We start from the raw sequence: 19,417 nt of genomic DNA, 5'->3' as shown, positions 1-19,417 counted from the left end.
AATGCTGTTTGATTTGACGTCATCTACTATTATGGACAATCATGAAATGAAGTGCAGTAGGACCAGGGATTTAACTTAATCAATCCTTGAGGATATGTGGCCCAAAAATAGCTCCAAACTTCCTTAGTTTAGGTGGTCTATGAATTTTGTAGAAACACGAACAAGAAGAGGAAGAGAAACAACAATCACGATGTAACGTGGAAAACCCTCAACAAGAGGGAAAAAACCACGAATGAGGAGGAGCCGGTGCCCACTAGCCGCCAGACTCTCTCTCTCCTTAGTCTTTCATTCACACCTTAAGGATTAGGGTTACACGACTTAAATAATGCCCAACAAGGGCTACAAGCTGGATCAGATCCGGATCCAAACCCGGTCCCGAGACCCATCTAACATACTTCAACACTCCCCCTCAAGTTGGGCATACATATCAAACATGCCCAACTTGGATACATTTCTCTCAAATGAGGTCGAAGATAAAGCCTTCGTCAAAACATCAGCCGTTTGGTCTTCAGATCTCATGTAAGGAAGTACAAGTTCTTTAGCATCAATTCTCTCTCGAATGAAATGCCGGTCAATCTCAACATGCTTTGTTCTGTCATGAAGCACAGGGTTGTTGGCCAAGTTAATTGCGGACTTGTTATCGCAATACATCTTCATCGGTTCTTCAACCTTTATACCAATATCAGTCAACAATACTTTCAGCCACAAAAGCTCAGAAACTCCCATAGCAACAGCTCTGTATTCTGCTTCAGCACTGGAACGCGAACAAACATCTTGCCTTTTACTTCTCCACACTATGAGATTCCCTCCCAAATAAATACAATAGCCAGAGGTGGACCTCCTAGTGTCAATACAGCCTGCCCAGTCTGCATCTGAATAACCTTCAATCCCAAGAGTGTCTTGCTTGACATATAAGAGACCTTTGCCTGGATTCCTCTTCAACTTGCACAAGATCCTGTCAACAGCCTTCAAGTGGGCATCCGTGGGAGCATGCATGAACTGGCTCATCACATTCACAGCAAAGGTAATATCAGGTCTAGTGAGAGTAAGATAAATTAACTTCCCTACAAGACATTGATATATTCTTTTTGCCTCTTCACAGAGTGGCTCCCCGTCTCTAAGACTTAGCTTATGGCCAGCATCTAGAGGAGTAGAAGCTGGTCTACACCCTAGTTTCTCAGTCTCCTTTAACAAATCTAGAGTGTACTTCCGTTGATTTAGCACAAGGCTAGTCCCAGACCTAGCAAATTTCTATGCCAAGGAAGTATTTCAACTTACCAAGGTCCTTAAGATCAAACTCGATCGCCAACAGTTTCTTTAACTTCATTATTTCATCTTCATCATCACCTGTGACAATCATATCGTCAACATATACCAACAAAATAGTAACCTTTTGCTCATTTCTCTTCACAAAGAGTGTATGATCTCCATTCCCTTGATGGTATCCACATTGTCTCATGACAAGTCTGAGTCGTTCAAACCATGCTCGAGGAGATTGCTTGAGCCCATATAAAGCTTTCCTTAGCTTGCAACATTATCCAGGTTCCTCATATCCAGGAGGCATACACATATATACTTCCTTTTCAAGGTCTCCATTGAGAAATGCGTTCTTGACATCAAGTTGGTACATCTTCCACTCCTTCATCACAACTAAAGAGATAATGACTTTGACAGTCTTCATCTTCGCAACAGGAGCAAAGGTCTCCAAATAATCAATCCCATATTTCTGACTAAACCCTTTGGCCACAAGACGAGCTTTGTATCTTTCAACACTCCCATCTGGTTTGTACTTGATGGTGTAGACCCACTTAGATCCAACCAAGTGAGCCGCCTCAGGAATCTTTACAACTTCCCATGTCATGTTTCTTCGCAAGGCTTCCATCTCTTCTTGCATTGCATAAGTCCACTTAGGATCACTCTGAGCCTCAGCAACATTCCTGGGAATCATAGTCAAAGAAAGAGAAGATACAAAGCATTTGTAGTCCTTGCTCAGTCTAGAATATGAAACAAAGTTACCAATAGGATGTTGAGTACATGACCTGACACCCTTTCGCAGCGCGATGGGAAGCTCTTCACTAGCAGCAACAGTCTGAATCTCTTCTTCAACAGGTTGCTTCTGCTCACGACTTGGATCATCCAAGGAAGGACTAATTGGATTGGGAGTAGAATTCTCACCACCTGTCATCTCATCTATACAAACTTTTCGCCTAGAGTAAACTTGCCCAAATAGACGATTGCACTTCTCTTCTGCCTCTGTGGAACACTCTCCATTTTTCTCCTGTTCATGCACCTCACTGGATGGACCAACGGAGTCACGCCTGTAGTCCAAAAAATCTGTAAACTGAATTTCCTGACTCGGAGAATACTCTTCCTGTGACATAGAGTACTCCCCCTGAAGAGGATTCTCACCAAAATAGGAAACATGTTCAAGGAAAGTGACATCTTTGGTAACATAGGCCCGACCAGTGGAAGGGTCTCGACACTTGTACCCTTTTTGAGTGGGAGAATACCCTAAAAAAATGCCCTTAATAGATCTTGGATCAAGCTTTTTAATGTGAGGACTATGATTGTGAATAAAGCAAACACAACCAAAAACTCTGGGTGGAAGAGAGCAAAGTTCATGACTCCCCGGTAACAAAGAGTGAGGCGTCTTTCCATTCAACACACGACTAGGCAACCGGTTTATAAGGTACGCACTGGTCAGCACAGCATCCCCCCAATACTTTTTTGGAACATGACGTTGAAAAAGAAGAGCCCGAGTCATATTCAATAACTAACGATTTTTTCGTTCAGCAACTCCATTTTGAGGAGGGGTATAACTACAGGAAGTCTCATGAACAATTCCCTTTTTTTGAAAGAAGCTATCACCAGACTGGCACATATACTCTCGAGCATTGTCAGATCGTAATGTCTTAACAGATGCTCCATATTGAGTTTCCACATAAGCAATGAAAGTCTCTATGACGGTAGGAACTTCACTACGGTCTTTCAGCAAGTAGACAATAGTGTTACGAGAATAATCATCTATAAATGTGATAAAATATTGAAAACCATGACAAGAAGGAATCCCTGCAGGCCCCCACACATCAGAATGAATCATCGCAAATATCTCATTAGACCGATGGCTAGACAAAGGGTATGAAGCCCTAACATGTTTGGCCAGGTGACAGACATCACAAGACACCATAGTCATATCTAACCTGGAACATATATCAGGAAACAACTGTCTAAGAAGGCCAAAAGTCAAGTGTCCAAGGCGCTCATGCCAACGTAGAAGCAACTGAAGGGAGTCCTCTCTATTCTTCGTGGCTTGGCTGACTGCCGTCATGAGAGCCTGAGCAGCACGCATAGGTAAACGATAGAGCCCGTCAGAAGCTAGACCAATCCCAATCCTATTCCCTGTCACCAAGTCCTGCATAACACAGCGATCAGCGGAAAATATAAGTTCGCAATTTAACTCCTTCGTGATCTTGCTAACCGACAAGAGATTCAAGGGAATATGAGGAACATGTAGAGCATTGTGGACTAAGAACTTGTTCAAAAGTGGGAGACTCCCTTTTCCAGCCACAGAGATAGATGAACCATCGGCAAGGGAAACACGATAATTTCCTGATGAAAGCTTATACCCATGAAAGACCTTAGGATCGCTGGTCATGTGGTGAGTAGCGCCACTGTCAATGATCCACTCCCTCATACGGCAATCCGCCATCACGTCTATAGATGAAGAAGCTGCCATAATCACAAATAGTCCAACAGGAGGCACGAGCAGCGATACAACAAGAGAGGCACCGGTGACAACGGAGAGCACCAACGGGCAGTAATATCCTTGGATAAAGTCACAAGAACGAGAGAAAAATCAAGTTCTATCTAGAAAGGAACGATAAAGAGAGAGAGGTAATATCTTCACCGGATTCCCAATCAACCCCAAGAGTGAACGGAATGTCGATTGGGGGAAACGGTCGTCGATGTCGCTCGACGGAAGCGGTTCCTTCTCTCTCTCGGACGACGACGCAAAAAGGCAGTGGCGCAAGGGACAACGGTGACGGCGACGGTCAACAATGCATGAGTGACGGCGCAAAAGCGACGCCGCAAGAGTGGCTGCGATGGCGATGGTGCAAAGGGTGACACCGGCGGCGGCGGAAACAGCGACGGTGGTATTGGGTACAGCGGGGGCGGCGGCGGCGGTGGCAGCGGCGGCGGCGGTGGCTGCTGCAGTGGTGGCGATGGAAACGGTGAGAGATATTAGGGTTGGAACTTCACAACCCCTAAAAATTTCTCAAACTCGTCGGCTCTGATACCATGTAGAAACACGAACAAGAAGAGGAAGAGAAACAACAATCACGATGTAACGTGGAAAACCCTCAACAAGAGGGAAAAAACCACGAATGAGGAGGAGTCGGTGCCCACTAGCCGCCAGACTCTCTCTCTCCTTAGTCTTTCATTCACACCTTAAGGATTAGGGTTACACGACTTAAATAATGCCCAACAAGGGCTACAAGCTGGATCGGATCCGGATCCAGACCCGGTCCCGAGACCCATCTAACATACTTCAACAAATTTGACAAGCCATTTTAGTAGTAAAAATATATTCTTAAGCTTAACGTGCAGAACTGATGAAGATTGACTGAGGGAGACAAAAAAAAGGCATTCAGTGGCTGTGAACGTTTTATTAAATTGAATCCACTACACTCCTTTACGCTTATAAAAACTTACACTATCACTCGGTGAGTATGGTGTCGTCAGAGAATGGAACTTCTGCAGCAGTTCCAGCCACCGCTCAACCTAGCTTCGCACCCCACACCTCATGCAAATTGCCAAGTCTTGCATCATTGGTTGAGGAATGTTAACATGGACAAGTTGGAGTGTTTCACTAAAGGTCCCAACTACAATCCTAAGTGAGCCAACCCCCAGCTAGGCCTGCATTACCTGGGTTGCCTTCCCCCACTCCCTTCCTTTGGCTGTGTGCTGTCTGTGGCCTTTAACCAACACAATTAGCAGATTGTTCTTTTGTTTGCTGCTCGGTGAGGTGGACAAATACCTGAGTGGTGATCCTTCCTAAGCATGGCTCATCTTCTTCAAAGCCTGTTCCTCTGACTGAATCCTTGCTCCTTCTTCTGGTGATCTAGGGTTTGTACCATGACAAGGGCTTCATTTTCTGTCACTTTTTCAGCTGTTCTAAGGCTCACTTTGGTGATATATGTTCCCTCTTAGGCCATTGATTGCCTTCAAACTGAAAGCCACCTGCAATACAATTACATCACACACCCAGATACGTACACAGAAATGAAATCCCTGATTTGAAGTAGTAGCCAGGCCTTTTCTGTTTTCTTTTCTCTCTGTATTAGGGGTGAACACGAGCCGAGTCGAGCCCGAGTTTAACCAGCTCGAGCTCGGCTGGACTAATGAAATCTTGAGCTCGAGCTTGGCTCGAGCTCGAGAATGGCTCGATGGAAGTAACTCGAGCTCGACGCGACAGCTTCTTGTTCAGCTCGAGCTCGAGTCCAAGGCTCGATAAACTCGTTTACAGCAGCAGGGGCGACAGGGGAAGGTCGATGACAGCTTCTTGTTCGGCTCGAGCTCGAGTCCAAGGCTCGATAAACTCGTTTACAACAACAGGGGCGGCAGAGGAAGGTCGTTCTGCTGAGGAAGAGGGAAGAATCTAAGTTTAGAAAAATAAATACAAAAAAATTTCCAGAGGACTCTATGAACAGAAACTCTCGCTCCCTCCCACGAGGGTTTCTGAAATGGGAAAAGCTCAGACTTTGAAACCCTCACCCGCTCGAGCAATGTGGTTTCAAGAAACCCTCGCTCGTTCAACCCTTGTCAAGCGTAGGTTTTTAAGGGTTTCAAAAAGAGAAACCCTTTGAGAAAGGGGTTCAAGAAACACTCGCAACCCTTGTCAAGCGTGGGTTTTTAAGGGTTTCAAAAAGAGAAACCCTTTGAGCAAGGGGTTCAAGAAACCCTCGCTCACGTGAGCAATAGGGTTACCCTTGCTCAAGCAAGCGAGGTAGCAAGGAGAAACCCTCACTCACTTAACCCTCGTTGAGTGAGGACTTCTAAAACCCTCACTTGAATGAGGATTTTCTGAAACCTTGGGAGTTTAAGATTGAGAGAGAGATTGAGAGATGGAGAAAGTAAACACCTTGGGCATTAGCTGATCTGCAGCAGAGGAAAAGCGATTTGCAGCCTCACGGATCGCCCGTCGTGGGTGAGACTGTGCTGGCCTCCCATTTGGATGAAAAAAAAAGAGTGAGGAGAGAGAACACACGTTGAGAAATGAAACTCAAAACAGAATAACAAAATAAGTAGTAATTGCATTTTGCTATTCGATTTTTACTCGAGCCGAGTCGAGCTTAAAAGTTCGAGTTCAGTGAACTCGAACTTGGCTTGACTAAAAGGACGAGCCGAAATACGAGCTTGAGCTCGGCTCGTGTACAAAAACAGCCGACTCAAACTCGATTTCGAGCCAAGTTTTAACGAGCCGAGCTCGAGTTGCTCGGCTCGTTGTTCAGCCTTACTCTGTATCCCCTCCCTAATTATAGAGTTGGGTTATCCGGTTACAGGAATAACTCTAACAGGTTTTTTAGGATGCCGACTCCCCCCACCCCTATTTTACATTTATTCCAAAATCCTTCTTCCTGTTAATCAACATGCGTAACTCTTTATCTGTAGGTGTTTTTCCACGTCCAAGCTTTTTGAGATTCCTACACTTGTGTCTGCACTAGCATCCATATCAAAGCCTGCATTTACACATTTGACATAGACATACAATATAGTTTATTGGTTTACTTTAATGCACCTTCATGTTGAAATGTACACTATAAAGTATCAACTAGTTAATTTGTTGGAAATTGAATATCTGTTTCTGTGAGACATGGTTATCTTAGATATGGTCATGATGCCTTTTTTTTTCAGAATCTATTCTCTCTATTTCTCTGCCTTTAATGAATCTAGCATCTGTAGGCTATATGGTCCAATGCCTTTATTTTCCAAGTCATTTACTTTCAGTGACACTTGAAATTGTGTTATTTTGTATAGTTGGTTTTCTCATTGATAGGGGTGGCAGTTTGTAATTGAATCATATGTCCTCTCAGGATTCTCCTTTTCTGCTGTCTTAGCTTTCACGCTGTATCACTTGAAAAAATATACTTTCAATGTTGTGTCTCTCATCATAAGTTCTTCGTAATTAAATGCTGTCTCTAATCAGCTGGAATTCAGTTCATTCTCTGTTGATGATGATGATGATAGAGGCTATGATTATAGGCATTTACAGATGTGACATAGACATACTATATAGGTTATTGGTTCACTTTACTGCACATTCTTATTGGTATGTAAACTGCAACTAGTTAATTTATTGGAAATTGAATATCTGTCTCTGTAAGACATGCTTCATCTTAGGTATGATCATGATGCCTTTTCATTTTCAGAATCTATTTTGACTCTTTATTCTCTGCATTTTATAATTCTATTATCTGTACGCTATATGGTTAAATGCCTTTATTGTGCGAGTCATTTACTTTCATTGACACTTTAGATTGTGTTATTTTATACAGTTGGTTTTTTCCTTGGTATGGGCGAGAGTTTAATTGAATCATATGTTCCTTAATGTTCTCCTTTTCTACTGCCTTAGCTTTCACTTGTATTCTCCTTTTTTACTGCCTTTGCTCTCATCATAAGTTATTTGAAATTAAATACCGTCTTTAATCAGTTGGAGTTCAGTTCATTCTCTGTTGATGATGATGATTATGAAGGCTATGATTATGGGCTCTCTGGGCAGCTCTCGGAAGTAAGGATTGTATATCTGCACCGCTTCATTCAGGAGGTAGCTGATCTGATTTGCACTCTTTTGCTGTTTATTTAACCTTGATACTAATCCTCAATTACTGTATCATTATCTTCATTGTTGTCTAATGGTACAGGTCACTAATTATTTCATTGGGCTTGTACCCACTGATCCAACAACTGTTATCAAACTGAAGGACCAAGTGACAAATACAGAGAAATGGTTTACAACTAGTGAGATTGAAGGATCCCCTGCTATAAGATTTGACCTTTCCCTTCAAAAGCCTATAATTTTGATGCCTCGTGGAACAAACAGCCATGAGTAAGCTTGAAATTTTTTAAATGAAGAACCTAGTCTGTGATAATCATTGTGTACCTCTAAATTATGTGATATATTTATCTTTCCTTGCAGTTTCCTAGAGTTAGATGTTCTTCATATTACAGTCCAAAATGAGTTCCACTGGTACTCTGGGGACAGGAATAATACAAGTGCTGTGCACTTAGAAATATTGACACTTGAGGTATGTTTATCTGGCTGTGAAATCATTTGCAATTCAAGGTCAATGCACCTTATTGGAACTGTATCCTTGTTATATGCCCTTTGTTCTAATTATTAGTACAAACTAGATGTATATCTCCTTTCGTTTGCTCACAAACACCAAGGTTATTTGTCTGTGACGTGGAACCATGTCCACTATAGTTCCTTATGGAAGCAGAGGAGCAGGGTCATTGAGAATGATGGTAAGGCATCACAGCATCTTTATGATCACAGTAGAACTTCTACAGGAAGAAGTATTTATAAAGCAAGGTTACAGTTATGACCATCATTTGTATGAACAGTAAATCTAACTGACATCTAATTTCACATCTGTTTTCTTGCTAAGGAAGGTTGCCTTTATCACTCTCAGAAATTCTATAGTTTCATGTACCTTATATTTTGGATGTGAAATCCCAACCTGGTCATGTAGCTTTGCTAAATTCAAAAAAATATTTTACGGATGTACAGGACTACAAATTACAAAATGTGCCAGGTTGGTTCCTTAACTTCCTTGAACATCAATCACACAACTGACTGATGGCCTCCAAGATATATGGCTCTTTTAACAGCTTATTTGTATGATTTTTTTTTTTCTAATGTGAAGAGTTTAGGTTGGCCAAAATCTTTTACAGGAAGTTTCTAAAGGAACCATACATTCTATTCAAACGTCTGAAAGGGCCCTTGATTTTTACCTGAAAAAGATCAGTGCAAAAGTTTTGCTTTCCAAAATCCTAAAGAAGCAACAGGATAGGGCAAGGGTCTCCACTCTTTCCTCTTGGTTCTGCTCATGTGAGCAGCTGGTGCAGTCTAAAGAGCCTTGGATTCATGTTGGCTAGAGAAGATCTGTTTTTTCTGCATGTTCTATGTCCACTATGGCACTTCCATGCAATTAAAAGAACTGGAAGGCTGGTCTGGGAAATTTCCACAACGCTCAGAGCTGCCTGCGTATTCATAAATTGAGCTGTTTATTCAAGTTCTGTGTGCTTTTTTTTGTACTGCTTGCCAATGTTGAGGCCATAATTGCCATTATCTCTCCTATCAAGTCTGTTTTTTGTTTTTTTGTTTAAATTTTACGTTTGGGTCTCTTCTGTATATTCTCATTTCTCTTTTTTCCTGATGGCTAGATTGAGGGCATAGATTTGTCAGTTGGTACTGGAAAAAATTCTGGTGAAAATATCATCAAAGATATCAATGGAGTAACTGTTGTTATCAGGAGATCACTTCGTGACCTTTTTCATCAAATCCCTGACCTGGAGATGTCTATCAAGGTTTGCAAAATATATGATTGCTGTCTAAATATTCCTATTATTTTCATTTTCCATTTTGATGTTCTCATTGTGGAATGTGCAGTTGGCAGAGCTTAAAGCTGCTTTATCTTGTAAGGAGTACCACATCATTTCTGAGTGCGCATTGTCAAATATTTCAGAAACTCCGAATGCTATGCCTCCACTTGTTCATGAAAACAAAACTGAAGATGATATTCTCGAGCAAAACATTGCTGAAACATCACATGTCAGAAGGTTTTCATCTCAGGTTCAAGATGAATGGGCTTCCATGAAGGTTTTCATTTGTTTAGATTTTGTGGAATTATCTGTGCATTCAGGAGCATCAAGGGATTCAGCACTTGCTACCTTTCAGGTAAAAGTCAGTAAGCTCAACAATTTTTGAAGAGTGTGCCATTTGCGCCACTACACCCTTTGGGAAAGTTAAAGAAGTGCTGTTCCTCCATTTGTTTTTGGCGCACTCCAGTGGCTTTTCATTGCCATTTATGTTCAAAAGAGTTGATTCTTCCTACCTATCCAAAAGTTTCCTCCATTCAATCTTCTGCTATTCATGATAACTTGGAAAGTACTCTTTTATAGTCATCTCTCATTGTAGAGTATTTGTGTTAATTGTGGCATACATTCTCTTGAGATATTCTCTTGTTTGACCTGCTTAATTAAATTTCAAAATAATGGCATTTATCCTCATCTCCATGGGCACATAAATTCAGAAAAAGATTATAAAATTCTTAACCCCTCTATAACATCCTATGTGTGTGGAAGGACTTGAAAATATTCTTATATCGAAGATTTTTGGAAATCTTGAAGTGCTTATGCACTCATGTTGTCTACTACCAGCTGTCTTGACTCTTGACCTCTTGACCTCTAGCCTTTTTGGGTGCGAAAAGTGAGATACAAGACAGGTTGGGACCCGTTAATGCTAAGCTCAAGTCAATTTTCGATCAGGTTATTGCAATTCGTACCAAAGGCAGTTCAACACTCAAACTTGGTATATGAAGCGCAAGGATGGATTTCAACACTTCATATGTGTGCAAGGATTAGAAAATAGTCTTATATAAATTAATTTTATAAATGTTGAGGGGTTTATATACTTCTCCTCTTTTACTAGTTGTTGATTTTGATTTGTGGCCCTTTTGAGTGTGAACTGAAGTTGGCTACTAGGTGTGTTTGAAGCCACCATACAGGAACTTGAATCAGTTTTAGATTGGGTCGTTAAGATCTCTGTTCTTTTATCTTCTTCTAAAACTCTTTCTTTCTTCACCTTCAAGGATCTTCATCTCTTTGCTACCCCGGTGAGTTCAAGTTCAAGTAACTATTGGAACTAGAAAATGGCTGGTCAACCTTGGTGAAGATATATTTGTTAGAAAATAAGATATGTTAGGATATTATATCTAGGTTAGGATTTATTTTTCTGCTTTATTGTCTATATATTTTATTCTTTTATTTTTTTATTATTTTCCTTTAACCCAATGTTCTAGCCGTTGGGAGTTCCAACGGCTCTTTTAGGAGCCGTTGGAATCTCCAACGGCTAGAACAGCCTCCTCTACTCCTTCTCTTCACTCTCCCTTGTATAAATTGTAGAGCTGCCCCTTGTGCCAACTAAGCTGTGTTTTACAGCCTTCATATTGTTTATTGAATGAGTATTACTCTTCTTCACTTGGCCTTAGTGCCTTTTTGGTATTATATGTATTCTTTGTGACTGTTATAGTCACTTTTCACATGATATCAGAGCCATTGGGCTGATTCTCAAAGCTTGTTAAAAGCTGCTGCTGAGATTTTATGTTGCTGGTTTGATTGAAGAGATTCTTTGTTGGAGGATATAATTTTTTGAAGGCCTTTTGCTGCGGCTCCTCACCAACTGTTTGGTGAAATTTCTAGAAGAGTTTTTCTTGACTTCATTGGAGATTATTGTTTCAAGTATTGCTCTCATGGAAGACTCCAAAGTGTCAATCGAAGGAGGAAGCTATTATGCTCCATACAAGCTTGACGGAACCAATTATACACTTTGGGCAAAATGTTTGGAAATGCATATCAAAGGAAAATATTTATGGGGCTTCATAAGAGGTACGAGGTACGTCTATCCCTCCCACTCTCAAGTTGACCAAAATAGAAAATGAGATTGAAAAACAACTAGATGGAGTGGAAAGACAAAATGCTATGAATGAATATTACAAAAAATTAGACGATTGGGAAGCTAAAAATTCTAGGATTAAAGAATGGATTTATGGAAGTATTGAACCTAGGATTGCCCAAAATCTTATGTATTATGAAAAGGCTAGTGAAGTTTGGGAATATCTTTAAGGGAATGTTCACCCAAAAAGATATGGCCCGAAAGTATCTTTTGGTTCAAAAGACCCAAAGTATCAAGCAAGGAGAGAAAAATGTTAGACAATTTTTCATGGTAATTTCTAGTGTATGGAATGAGTTAGATCAACTAAGTCCCGAACTAGGGATTGACTGCAATTGCCATGAAATTACAAGAAATGAAATAGATGAATTTCGGTTTTTTCAATTCCTTCAAGGGCTACGACCCGAATTTGAACAAATAAGGTCAGCCCTTCTTTCATCATCCTCTCCTCCACTCATTCATGAACTTCTTACAAAGCTAAGTGGAGAGGAAACTAGAATGAAATTATCCAAAGAAATGGATAAAGATAGTGTTCTTGTCTCAAAACAAGAAGAAGAAAGAGCCTTAGCCGCCTCTAGACCTGGAAACAACATCAAGTCTTTTAGACCTCCTCACTTTAAGAATCAAATTAGAGGAGAATATAAAGTTATTTGCCACTTTTGTCATGAACCGGGTCACATAAGACCTAGTTGCCCAAAGTTGAACAACAATGAAGGACAATCGCGGAATCTTGGAGGAAATTTTCTCAAAGGAGGAACTTCATATCCTCAAGGAGGGCAACACAACCGGGGAATTTCATATCCTCAAGGTGGACATTACAACATTAGACAATTTGATCAAAGAAAGGCCGCAAATGTCGCAAATGAAGGATGTGATCTCTCATCTATATCCACAACGTTGAATCAAATCATGACGGCCCTTCAACCCATGATCAAAGAGTCAAATTCCGGAACACTAGCAACAACGGCATCCATCTCCAACACTCTCAGTATGTTTTCTTGGCTTTTAGATTCCAGTGCATCCAATTAAGATCAGATGCACAGCAGGAGGCCTAGCATGGGGAGGCATGCCTCATATATATATATATATATATATATATATATATATATTAGAGAAAATCCTCTACACCATCTATATTTATCTCATATACATGTGTGTGTGTGTTGGGGGGGAGGGGGGGAGGATAATATGTTTATGTATAATTATTATGTCACAATTTTTGTTGTTTTTGAAGATTTTTTTTTTTCATAGGAACTTGTCGGAGAAAAGGAGCACTTACTCACTAATACTTTGTTAGTTGGTTTCCTCACTTTCTTCATAGTTTATAAATTATGAATCATGAATGCGTTGCTTTTTTGTTTGAAATCTCATCTCTCTCTCTATATATATATGTGTGTGTGTGTAACTGCCCCCACACCCATACCCTTGTAAGTTAGATGCAAAACTCTTAGTAAATATCATGGACAAGAAATGAATAATATTGAAAACGTTATGGTAAAATGTTTTACCTTTTCTTTGGTACATATGTCAAAGTATGCAAAGAGAATATATCATTCAATACTAGTTCTATTGTTTGGATGCCAAAAAGAAAATGATAATGATTTAGAATTAAACAAGAGCATATTCATATTATTACATATTCATAATCATTTTCAAATCTATGTCACATGGGTGCGAGGTGCGGGTGCAGATGTGGGTACGGATGCAATAAAAATTAGGTGTAGGTGCCGTAAGCATACATACATATATATATATATATATATATATATAAATCATTTGTTACATAATTATTTAACTGTTAGTAGCCTTACTTACCTATATATGCATATAACTTTTTGGATTAGAGATAGTTTGGTTATGTGTATATTTTAAATGGTCAGTTTTGACCCGGTTTGGTTGATTGAACTAGATGTGCTGTGTCAGAGAAGCACCAGCTTCCGCACCAGCATCGATACGGGTGCAGCAGCCATTTAGAAGCACCCATGTGACATAGTTGCAAATTACTAATGTATACAGATAGTATCTGCGCATTCAATTCAGACAACACATGCAAATTCGTGTATATGGTGTCAAACTGTTAACGAACAATATGGAGTTAGAGTAAATCATATTTGTAATAACAAACAATATGGGGTTATGTGTGCCACAAAAAAAAAAAGATTACTGAGGAGAACCGAGAAAGAGAGAGGGAGACAAACAGACAAAAGCTGAGAAGAGATGGGAGAGGGACACAGAGAGAGAAAGAAAAAGGGATAGACAACTGGTAGAGGGAGAAGTAGATGAAGAAGGGATGAGGGATGGAAATGCATGTGAGGCAAAAATCAGAGAAAAAGGAGGAAGATGATGAGGATGAGAGAAAAGAAAAGCGATGGAGATACTGGAAAGGGATGAATGCACAATTGTTAGGTCCTTGTGATCAATTATAATCACACATATGCCTGATAAAAGAGAGAAAGGCTGAAGAAGTTTTTTATTAATGCTTTGTTCTCTTATCCCACTAATTTTCATTTGTGGTGCCTGGATCTTCTTTGGAAAGAAATTGTTTAAGGCCTCCACTTTTGAGATTATCTTATACACAGGTCACCGGTGGATACAGGTTTGGTAATTGGTGGGAATTCTTCATTGTCTGGCCAAAAATGTTTGGTGAATTCTTTGTTCAGTTGCTTTGGTTCCCAATGCTGCTTAGCTTGAAGCAGTACTAATGTGTAGTTAATAACTTAATATTGAAGATGTGATATTATCTTTGAAGAATGAAAAGAGGAAAAAGGGAAAAACTTTTGGATTGTTGTATATTGAATCTTGAATTTACCATGTGGACCGGTTGGCATGAGATTGTATTTGTAACAACCAAATCCACTCTTGGAGTCGGGCCCCTGGTTCGGCGGATCCCCAACCCGCCCCTTAGCAGTTTCAGCTTCAACTCCAAAAAAGCTAGGAACCAGGACAACCACCTATATAATAATCCCTTTCATAAGCCCTTGAAGATCTCTTACAATCTTCAATACGAGACTAAATTTTTGGGGTGTTACAATCCACCCCCCTTAAGACACACGTGTCCGTGCATGTGGGACCCTAGGTTTGAGTGTTGAACCAGCTATGATAGTCATTGTAACAACCAGATCCACTCTTGGAGTTGGGCTCCTGGTTCGACGGATCCCAACCCGCCCCCTAGCAGTTTCAGCTCCAACTCCAAAAAAACTAGGAACTAGGACAACCATTTATGTAATCCCTCACAATCTTCAATATGAGACTAAATTTTTTGGGTGTTACAATATCATAATACAAACAACATATGCTCTGGCCTATTTACTGTTGGAATTAGTCTTTTGTGCTTATTTGCTAATTGAAGGTCAGTACCTTTCAGTTCTTTTTGGCTGGTTAACTTCAAATTAGGCATGTGAACACCTGAGTTCCAACTAGCTTTTCATGTTATGTCAGTCTATGAATGATGTTTGCACACACTTTTTGGCAAGGTAGAAGATCAATTTAACCTATTAATAAGAGCTACTATAATTGTAATGCAGTATATAAGCTCATTATTTATCTTATTCTAGATGACTAAATTCCACTATGATCTCCCTTAAGCTTAAATTATTGATTCCACCTAAACCTATTCGCTGTATTTGGAGGTTTTGTTGTTAGGTGAAAATTGAAATACTTTACCTGGTTATAGTTGCGTATTTGTGTCTTCCTTTCATATCCAACACACCAAATCCAAAAACATCAATCAAGAAGCTTCTGTTATGAAGAAAATGGCTGGGCACCTTGTTTTGCCTGCAACTCTTGGACATTTATAAATGTCAAGTTTTTCCATATTGATTTCAGATTTAAAAGCTTCATATGCTTTTCTTATGTTTTGGATCTTTTCCATCACAAGAGTAAATGGGTCTATATAGACAGTAAATCTGTGACTTTTAGCATTTTATTTTGAAATTTGTTTTAAAACTCTATGCACAAAAAGTGTTATATATTTGATAATTTGTTTGTTAAGCATGGTGATATTCTATACCTTTGCAGATAGATGGTGCAACTGTCATGTACAAATCTAGGTCTTCTGGTGAAAGCTCTGTTTTTGCAACCCTCAAGCATTTCAGTGTTATTGATGATCGAGAGGGGACACAACAGGAATTTAAGCTTGCAATTGGAGGACCTGATAACATTGACAACACAGTAGCTGATCCAATTGAGGTTTCAGAATTTGAGCCAACCAAGAGAAGCAATGATATTCTAAAGTACCAGATACCAGTTGTGACAATGCTTATTATTGACATCAACTTTCAGAAGTCAGTGACTTCTGTATCTCTGAGCATTCAAAGGCCTCAGCTACTTGTTGCACTTGATTTTTTACTTGCGCTCGTGGAATTTTTTATTCCTAACCTTTTCAGTGAGGTGTCCAATCAAAATACAGACTCCTTAGATGTCATTGAAGCAATTGTACTTGATCAACCAGTTTACTTTCAGCCATATGAAGAATTCTCACTCTCACCTCAGAAGCCTCTCATTGCTGATTGTGAAGGATATGATCATTATATATATGATGGTAAAGGTGGTTTTCTATCTCTACAAGATACGCATGGAATCGATCTGTCAAATCCTAGCGATGAAGCCATTATATATGTGGGAAATGGAAAATTTTTGCAGTTCAAGAATGTCACCATAGAGGTCATCAATTTGATATCTGTCTCTTGTGTTTTGTTTGTATAAATGCCAAAATTAGAAAATCTATTGTTTTTTCGCTTTCTAATGTCATTCATTTTCCTGCAGAATGGTGAATACTTGGATTCTTGTATATCATTAGGAAGTGATAGCAGGTATTCAGCTTCTTCTGATGATCTTGTCTATCTCCAGAAAGATGATAATGTTTCTGCAAAAAGTTATTCCAAAGTGGCAGAGTATTCTTTATTGAATCCATCTGCTAAGAGCAGTAGTTCATTGACCAAGATTGTCATTGAGTTGCAGGTGCAGTAAAATTCTTGTTGTTCTCAGATTCTTCTTGAATTTTCTTTTCTAGCTATTAGTGAGTGCTTGTCATCAAAGGATGCACAAGAATGTGCCAATGTGTAATGCGGCTCCTGAAATGCATTAATAGTTACTGTTTTACTTAATTAATTTAATGCATGATAAATGCATAGAATACAATGAGGGATAGATAACAATAACATGTTGCAAGGATGAGACTGGACCATAATCAGCTTATGTTCCAGCTGAAATCCAAATTAACAAGGTTTCTGTATATGCATTTTGTAGAAGTTCATTTTGTAGAAGTTCACTTTGTATTATTCTTTATATTGAAGAACAATCTTGTCGAAATATTATAGTGCAGAGATTAGGTCTCATCTCTTGCATTGAAAAGATCATGACTGTTGTGTTTTTCTCTCTTCTTTTCTATTGATAAGTTCTGGTTTTCTTCTCCAAATTTGACATGGTATTCGAGCAAGGTCAGATCTAGTGCTGATTATTGACTTCAAAATGTATGTCCCAAGGGATTATCATTTTTTTTCAAGTCAAAATATTTCTACTTCTTTAAGTCCCTCAAGTTTCGTTCTTTGTTTTCTTCCTTCAAATCTCTTTTCTCATCTCCTCCTGTTCAGATCTAAATTTCCAGTTTTGATTTTATTCTTATGGGCAGTTTCTTCAATCCCCTCATTGAAACCAAAAAGTGATTTTGTTCGTTCCTGAAGATTACATTTATGGACTTCATGCTATGAGTTTCTTTAAGGTAGGCCCATGATGCGTAAGCTAAATTGCAATTGTGGACAAATGGACCACACTCAAAAGGCAAGGCATGACTTTGTGGTAGCTGGTTTTCCAAGCTTTATACTTTTTCTTATAGTCATTGTTTGCCACTTCCTTGTCATTCCCAACAAGCTCTATGCTAGCACAAATCAGCCCTTAATAGGCTGGTCTAGACCTAAAAAGAGAAAAACAAAAACGGAAAAGAAAGGAGAATACAAATGGCACATGTTTTTTCTCTCACCTATATGTCACATTTTCTTTTTCTTTTTGAATTTCACATATAGAGATGGTTATTCATTTCTTGATTACCATCAAATTCATTTGACTTTCTAACCTTTTTCTCCTTAGGCTATTGGTCCAGAACTTACGTTTTATACCACATCAAAAGATGTTGGAGAACCTTCAGCACTTCCTACTAAGCTGCTGCACGTGCAGTTTGACTTATTCAGCAGGTTAGTATCAGTTAATTTGACTATATATGCATGTTTTATTTAATTCGGAGTCCTTAGTTATGACAACTTCAAAATTTGGATTTCTTCATAACTTGCTGCTTGTTATTTTAGACAAATATATATGTATATATACACACATATGTACACAAGATATTACACATACATACATACATGTATGCATGTATATATGTACACATATACACCTACATGTTATGTAGGTTGAAGGTTTATGATTAATAGGAAACAAATTTTGAAGAACTATGGAATGTTTTATAGTTTCTTAAAGATATTGATGCTGGGCGCCTGGGCCTACTCGAGATTTTAGTTCACAAATCCATGAATCGGACTCAGACCAGTTGACTGCTATGTTGTGGGTCAGTGGGTTGACTCAGCTACCTTGATCAGGTCAGGTAATAAATTTTTATGTAGTAATTTCAGTAGGAACACGAACCACAAAGAGAGAGTAGAGAACGAACACACAATATACGTGGAAAACCTCAGAAAGAGGTGAAAAACCACGGGGAAGCTCTGACCTAGGGGCTCACCGCAACCCTAGGAGAGAGAAAATTATATTTCACTTAATTCAACACTTAAACATAAGTGACAATATAAAGAGGGAGAGAGGAGAAGCCGCCTAGGGTACCGAGCCCACCTCGGTACCCGCGCCCCGTAGAACCGGGTCCAGATATGGACCCAGTTCCCACAACAACATATTCTAACACTCCCCCTCAAGCTTGGCATACATGTCAAACATGCCAAGCTTGCTAACATTCTTTGCGAATGAAGAAGTACAAAGCCCTTTAGTTAGGACGTCTGCAACTTGATCTTCAGACTTCATATATGGCAGAATCAGCTCCTTTGAGTTAATGCGTTGCCGGATAAAATGACGGTCAATCTCCACATGTTTGGTCCTGTCATGTAGAACTGGATTATTGGCAAGATTAATCGCAGACTTGTTGTCACAGTACATCTTCATTTTATCTCCCAGTTCCACACCAATATCAGTCAAAAGAATCTTCAGCCACAGCATCTCTGTAACCCCCATTGCAACAGCCCTGTACTCAGCCTCAGCACTAGACCTCGAACATACTTCTTGCCTCTTACTTCTCCAAACAACTAGGTTACCTCCAAGAAAGATACAATACCCTGTAGTGGACCTTCTTGTGTCAGTGCAACCTGCCCAATCTGCATCTGAGTAGCCCTCAATAGTAAGTTTGTCTTGTCGAGTATACAGCAGTCCTTTTCCTAGGTCATTCTTTAGATATCCCAACACTCTTTCTGCACTCTTCCAGTGACAATCCGTGGGAGCATGCATAAATTGACTTAGCACATTTACCGCATACGTGATATCAGGGCGAGTTAGAGTAAGATAGATAAGCTTACCGACTAGCCTCTGATATCGCCCTTTTCCTTCCTCATCCAGAATAGTGCCCGTCTTGATACTTATCTTAGTCCCCGACTCCATAGGAGTAAGATAGGGCCTACAACCAAGTTT

At 39.6% G+C, this 19,417-nt stretch overlaps 1 protein-coding gene across 1 annotated transcript in view; it reads left to right on the top strand.

The window, feature by feature from the left end:
- LOC116265643 (uncharacterized) overlaps positions 1-19,417 on the top strand; it is a 72,563-nt gene that overhangs the window by 17,894 nt on the left and 35,252 nt on the right. The window contains exons 27-34 of the mRNA XM_031646389.2: positions 7,712-7,825; positions 7,923-8,107; positions 8,198-8,306; positions 9,448-9,591; positions 9,674-9,961; positions 15,752-16,396; positions 16,499-16,693; positions 17,819-17,922. Coding sequence (XP_031502249.1) covers positions 7,712-7,825; positions 7,923-8,107; positions 8,198-8,306; positions 9,448-9,591; positions 9,674-9,961; positions 15,752-16,396; positions 16,499-16,693; positions 17,819-17,922 — 1,784 coding nt within the window. The remainder of the gene's footprint in view (positions 1-7,711; positions 7,826-7,922; positions 8,108-8,197; positions 8,307-9,447; positions 9,592-9,673; positions 9,962-15,751; positions 16,397-16,498; positions 16,694-17,818; positions 17,923-19,417) is intronic.

This window comes from Nymphaea colorata, chromosome 12 (assembly GCF_008831285.2).
Source record: "Nymphaea colorata isolate Beijing-Zhang1983 chromosome 12, ASM883128v2, whole genome shotgun sequence".
NCBI lineage: Eukaryota > Viridiplantae > Streptophyta > Magnoliopsida > Nymphaeales > Nymphaeaceae > Nymphaea > Nymphaea colorata.
This window is presented reverse-complemented; position numbering and strand designations above follow the sequence as displayed.